The sequence below is a fragment of the Ursus arctos genome, unplaced genomic scaffold (assembly GCF_023065955.2).
Source record: "Ursus arctos isolate Adak ecotype North America unplaced genomic scaffold, UrsArc2.0 scaffold_14, whole genome shotgun sequence".
Taxonomy (NCBI): Eukaryota; Metazoa; Chordata; class Mammalia; order Carnivora; family Ursidae; genus Ursus; species Ursus arctos.
The window spans coordinates 53,034,516-53,041,488 of NW_026622808.1; the positions used below are offsets into that span (position 1 = coordinate 53,034,516).

At 41.9% G+C, this 6,973-nt stretch overlaps 1 protein-coding gene across 2 annotated transcripts in view; it reads left to right on the forward strand.

Moving 5' to 3' along the window:
- GXYLT2 (glucoside xylosyltransferase 2) overlaps positions 1-6,973 on the forward strand; it is an 89,732-nt gene that overhangs the window by 24,467 nt on the left and 58,292 nt on the right. For both annotated transcript variants that reach the window (XM_044385147.3, XM_048226962.2), the window contains exon 3: positions 4,861-4,992. In XM_044385147.3, coding sequence (XP_044241082.2) covers positions 4,861-4,992 — 132 coding nt within the window. The remainder of the gene's footprint in view (positions 1-4,860; positions 4,993-6,973) is intronic.

Here is a 6,973-nt window from a genome sequence, read left to right on the forward strand (position 1 = left end):
TGGGGCAGATCGTATCTTCCAAAGAAGCTCCCAGTGGCCCCACCTTCTGTTATTCGCACCCTAGTGTGCTTCCCTCCTTCGCTGTCCCAAGGGTTGGCCTGTGTGACCAGCAGCATAGGGAAGACACGAGGCTATGTCAGTTCTGAGATTCTGTTTAAAAAGGCACTGTGCTTCCTGTCTCGTCTGCACTCACCTTCTCTCCTGGCTCCCCTGCTGTGGGGTTAGCCACTTTCATGTCTGAGCAGCCCTTGGAGAGGCCTACGTGGTGAGGAATCGGGGCTTCTTGTACTGCTCAGGTGAGTGAGCTTGGAGACAGAACCTTCCACCCCACCAAGCCTTCAGATGACTGCAGCCCAGCCAGTAGTTGGACTACACCCTCGTGAGAGGCCCTGAGCCAGAACACCCCAGCTTGCAGATCGTCGACCCTAAGATACTACATGAGAGAATGCATTTTAGCAGTTTTGAGCCACTAAGTTTTGGGGATAATTTGTTAAAAGGTAATATAGCTAATACACACGCATCTATATACGTCATCTAGCTGTACATACAAAATAGAGTGTGCTACATGTAGTGATCACGTGACATTTGAGGCCAGGGCATAGAAAGAGTATAGCTTCTGCCTGGCTCTCTTGGGATGCCTGCCCCAGGAACCTGACCAGCATGGGGTGAGGAAGCCCAAACTAGCCCATATGCGGAGATCATGTGGAGAGACCCACTCAGAGAAGAGCTGAGGTCCCCGGCCTGTAGCTGGAGGACATGTGAATGGACTAGCGTTCAGCTGATTCCAGCCCCCAGGCTTCAGAGCTTCTAGCTGAGACCGCAGACATCATGCAGCAGTGTAAGCCGCCCCTTCTGTGCCTTGTCCGAATTCCTGACCCATGGAATCTGTGAGCATAATAGATGGTCACTTTATACCACTAAGTTTGGGGGTAATTAGCTCTGATGGCTGCTTTCCTCAGGTCTTTGTTAGACCAACGGAGCTCAACTAACAAAGGAAATTGTAATAGGGTGTTCAAAGACAGGCAGGACATCTGGCCTCGTCCCTTTCTTTTCCATGCAGGGATTATGGTGCCAGTGTTGATATAAAACCTTGTCTCTTATGGAAGTCACACCACTTTCCTCAGTCTCAGTTATTCCATCAGTACGAAGGGCAAATGCTCCGTGCTCTGTTATTACAGAGCATACTTGCGAGGCTGAATCAGACGATCTGTTTACTCTTTCATTCCACAAAGCTTCTTTGGACCATCTCCCGTACCTTGTTAGCCCTAAAGTAGTAAAGCAGCAGCTGCTGGTTTGTGTGTCACCCCAGGAGATGCTGGAATGGAGAGGCAGGGTCTACCACCCTTCGCAAGGGTCTCACTTCCAACACTGAGGCATTTAGGGAATATCCAGTTTCTTGTGATAACTGCCCGCGAAGCTCAGGGCCGTCTATCTCAGGGTAAAAACAAAACAAAGTGCCAGTTGACCTCATGATTCCTCTGGAAGCTGCTTTATGGACGAATTTTACTCTATTTAAGTAGAATTTTTTTTTTAATTTTTAAGCCGTGTAAGTACAATATGTGTGGTGCTATTTACCAAGTATAATGTAGATACTTAATATTTTGGAGTTTCATTTATTTTTGTCATCTCTCAATATAGAAGCTGAAAATGCCAGCTGGTTGATTTCCTAGCCTCTCCTGGCAGCTCGGGAATCAAACATGTGTTTTAGGTTTGGCGCATCTATCGGGAAAAATTGGGACACAGAAGGGGGGATAGCCACCAATCCATTCTGGTGATGGGTGGGCCAGTGGGATAGCAACATCCTCCGTGTGTGTGTGTGTGTGTGTGTGTGTGTGTGTGTGTGTCTGCCAGCCACAGGAAGAGGTGTCAACAGGAACTTCAGTTGCCGGAGCTGATATACTATTCAGATACATGCATTGATACAAATGTAAATGGACTGAACATTCCAGTTAAAAGACACAGATTGGCAAAGGTAGATAACCCTTCTGGAAGATCAAACAGTCAAGGAAAACAGCAGACCATGGGACCTTCCCATTCTCCTTCCAGGGCTGATTTGGGGCTGTTGTGGCAAGACACGGATTGAGTATCTGTCCCTGGTGTCCATTATGATGGGTCAGTGTTGTCACACTGTTTATGGCCAGTGTCGGTTCTGAAGAGTCAGTGCACTTGTGCAGGCTATTTGTGCCTGGCGTGGGTTCTGATCGGTCAGCGGCCCCCAGAAATCACTTATCAAATACTTTATCACTCTTCCTCTTTCTCCTTCTGAGATTTGTCTCTCATATATCCATCTCAAAGTTGCAAATTTAAAGCATGATCAGTGATATGTTTCTTCAAACATTTCAAACATATAAGTAATGTATGTACATTGTAAAAAAAAAGTCATAAAATTATAAATAAAAAAAATCAACCACATTCATGGTCAGGGAGAGCAATTTTGGTGTATTTACTTATATTCCTTTTCTTTCATATCAACATCAGAAATGGGATCATCTGCTATATTCCCTTTTTTATCACTGAGTCTTGTATTACTGAATTTCTTCAAAACTGGGGTTGTCCAATTTTTTCGGTAAAAGACCAGACAATAGCTTTTGTAGGCTTTGCAGGCTGTGTGGTCTTGTAGCTACTCAACTCTGACATCCAGTGTAAAAGCAGCCATAGCAATATGTAAACAATTAGGTGTGACAGTGTTCCAGTAAGACTTTGATTTATGGACACTCCAATTCAAAGCTCACGTGACTTCCACATGTCGCAAACTATTACTCTTGTTTTTACTTTTTCCAGCTACTTTAAAGTGTCTAATCATTCTTGGCTTGTGTGCTTTCCGTAGCAGGCTGGATTTGGTCCTTGTCCTAGCAACTGTTTGCAGACCCTCACTGTACGATGTTGTCACCAGGAGCTGCATGATATTCCGTTATGTAGACATACCCTGCAGCGTATTTAACCATGCTGTTTAGGTTGTTTCCAACTCTGTTCTGTTACAGACAACATTATGATAAACAACCTTGTCATAAATATGAATGGACTTTGGGAATTTTTTCTTAGACGTAGAACTGTTGTGTCAGTGGGGAAGCATTAACTCAAAAACTTAAGAAGATTCTCAGATGGCAGATAAGCACACGAAAGGAGGCTCCACATCATACGTCACCGGGGAACTGCAGAGGAAAACAATGAGATACCACCACACACCTACTAGAATGGCTAAAATCCACAACACTGACGACACAAAATACTGCCAAGGATGTGCAGCAACAGAAAATCTCACTCATTGCTGGTGGGAATGCAAGACGGTACAGCCACTGCGGAGAGCAGTTTGACACTTTCTTAGAAAGCTAAGTGTAGACTGGCCATACAGTCCAGCAGTCGCGCTCTTTGGTATTTACCTAGATGAACTCAACAATTGTCTGCACAAAGTCCTGCACATGAATGTTTATATCAGCTTTATTTGTAATCACCCCAAACAGAAAGCAACCAAGATACCCTTCTATGGGGAAACATATAAATGAACCATTGTGTATCCACACAATGGACTATTATTCGGTGATAAAAAATAAAGAAGGTACCCATCCACCAAAAGACATGGAGGAACCTTAAGTGCATATTGCTGTGTGTAAGAAGCCAATCTGAACGGGCTATACATTGTATGATTCCTACTCTACCCCATTCTGGAAAATGCAAAACTAAGAGACAGTAAAATAATTAGTGGTTGTAGGAATTCAGTGGGAGGGAAGGAGGAAGGGGTGAATAAGGTGGAACAGAGGAGATTTTTGGGGTGCCGAAAGTATTCTGTAATGGTGGATACCTGACATTATGCATCCGTCAAAGACCATAGAATGTACAATACAAAGAGTGAACCTTAGGGTAAGCTATGGACTTTATTTACTAACGTATTGAAACTGGTTCATCAGCTGTAACAAACATACCACACTAATGCAAGATGCAGGTAACGGGAAAGTGTGGAGGTGGGGGAGGAGGGGGGGTGGGTAGATGGGAACTCTGTACTTTCTGCTCAATTTTCCTGTGAACATAAAACTACTCTAAAATATAAAGCCCATTGATTGAATAATTTTGTTATGATAGTAACACATGCCAAGAAAATAATATACTCACTGGAAAAGTTCTAAAGAACACAGAAACGTAAACTTAGAAAATGAAACCACTACCATCACCTCAGGTGTCCACTTTTAACAGTTTAGTGTCTATCTGTCCAGAATTTTCTCTCCATGTAAAATATATATGCATACATTTTCCCTTTAACACAGAAACATGTTATAAGATTGTTTTGCATTTTGCTTTTTATTTTTAATTTAAAAATTTTATAATAAATTTTATAATACATTTATTTATTTAAAATTATATAAATTTTATAATAAAATGTTATTTATAATAAACATTTTTTTGTCAGCACATATAGATCTACTTTATTTTCACTGTCCCAATAGTCTATTGCATAGTTCTATCATAATTAATTTTCCCAGTTCCTAATTATTGGGCATTTAGTTTGTTCTCAAGGGTTTTTTTTTTTTATTATTATTACAAATGAGACTGGGTTGAGGGTCTTGTGCCTTTATCTTTGGTGTTGGTTGTTCCCAATTTCCAAATTGCCCTCTTGAAAGTTTATTCAAATTTATACTCACCTTGTGGTGTTTATGTGCCAGTCTTCTAACGTCCTTGACAACTCTGCATGTTATTTTTAAAAATTTTAGCCATAGTCTTTCATTCACTGAGCATTAATCATGGTGGTGAAGTTAGACTTTCTATGTAAGTTGCCTGAATAATTTCTACTTGAACATCCAGAAGCTTCAGGTGTTTTCTGTATCTCTGGGGCCTAATCACCCTTCCCTTGTCTTCCTTGCTTTTCAGTTACGACAGTGGCCTGACTCATATACAAAGAAGTTTGAGCACAGAATCTACCCCATCACATTTTCGGTTGGAAACCCTCAGGAATGGAAGAAATTATTCAAACCCTGTGCTGCTCAGAGACTCTTTCTTCCGGTAGGAACATGAGCTTTTAATAGATGCTGCTCAGGAGAGAATTGTTCTTGGAAACCTGGTGAAATTAACTGGTGTGTGTTTAAAGACATTTTACTCAGAGCTTAAAATGTGTTTCTCTTGGATTCTGTAATTGATTCTCTTAGTCTTCTCAGTATAGTGGGTTCTTGTGTTCAAGAAGTTGTCTCTCCCAAAGATTGAGGGACTGAGAGCATCCAAAGCATGTCTTGGATTATGGGTCTTTGTGATTTTGGGTCCCCCTTTACTAGCTGTGTGAACCTCAGTAAATCCCCCACCTTCACTAGGCTTCATGTTCCTCCAGAGGTTTGGCACATAGTTGGCCCTCAATAAATGTTAGCTTTGATTATTATTACTTCTCTTATCACAATAACTATTGCCAGATATAGCCATGCTAGGTAGTAATTCATAAAAGGTCCAGAGTTCTGGTTCAGCCTCTCAGTCTTGTATTTTTAAATTAAATATTTCTGTTACCTTTTTTAAAATCCTAAATAGAAAAATGCCTGAAGATATACCCAAACTGGAATATCATGGAGCAAAGATGGCAGCTTTGACTTGTCAGTTGCAATCTTGACATTTGTGAATGATTCGTACCTTCAGCAAACATTTACCCAGTGCCCATTAGATTCTTGGCCCTGGGTTAGTGATAGTAATATGGCGGCAAACAAGTCAGCCACGGCCTTGCTCCCTTGGAGTTTGAGCCTAGCATTGAACAGGTAATTGGTTGTATGATCTGTGTTGAAGTCTCATGGATATATGTAACTTGGGGTTCCACACTGGTCAGTGAGAGGTCATAGAAAGTTCTCTGGGGACATGGCATTTATGCTGAGGCATGAACAGGGATCACTGAGTGATAACGGCCTGGTTGGTAATGAGAGAGAAAAGGGTACCAAGCAGATGGAACAATATGTTCAAAGGCTTTGAATTGGAAAGGAGCATGCTTGAGAAAATAAAAGAAGGTAGAGTAACCAGAAAATAGGGTGACATGGGATTAAAGAGGTCAGCAGGGGTTGGATTGTCTGGTCTTTGTGTTAAGGGCATTGAGAAGCCATTCACTGATTTTTAGCATGCATGTGGGATGATCTGGCTTGTGTTTTAAAGAGGACACCCTAGTTTATTGCAGTGTGGACAGTGGAATCGCTAGGCCAATTACTGATGATTTGGGCTATGTGGAGTGCCTTAAAGATGGATTTCGAACCTGCTTGAGAAAGAGAATTTACCAGTCCTCATGAGTGGCTTGTTGTAAGAGTTGAAGGGGAGTGAGGCGAGAAGGCTTTCACCCAGGTCTCTGACCTGAGCAACTAGTAAGGCTGGTCTGTTTGAAATTGCCAACATTCCGCTATTTATGAGCTACGAGAAAAAGCACTTGTTATGGTTCATCCTACTCGATGGTTGGTGGTCTTTGGAGAGATGGTTAAGACAGAAGGATGACCAGTTTTCATGGGATGAGATGACTTTAATTTGGGTCATATCTTGATTTTGAGGTGCCTGGGAGATGGCCATATAGAGAAGTCTTACCATCTGTTGGTTTCAAACCCTAAATGGCAAGCGGCCCTTTTAGCATTTCCTACCCAGAACCTGTGAGAAGACCGAGGCCTGGCTGTACTCTTGGTGCCTATCTGCACACGCTTACTCACTCGTTAAATGACCTGTTTGTCACATGCCACAGACCGTCATGTGAGATGGGAGTCATTGCATAAAAGTATGGGTGAGGAAAGGCTACCTCAAACTGGAACTGAAATCTGTAGGTGGGTGATATAAAAACCAATTACCGTTTCAGAAGATGAGAAAAAATGTCAGGTTTCTTCTTCTTGTCTTTGTTTTAGGGGGGAAAATGTATTAAAAAACCAAAGTTACTATTGGAAAATTGTCTTTCCAACCAATGCAAAAGATATAAGCAACCCAGTGGAAGCACATTTGAATTCTCCCTGACCTTGAGTTGTGACTTTATCGCCACTATTAAAAA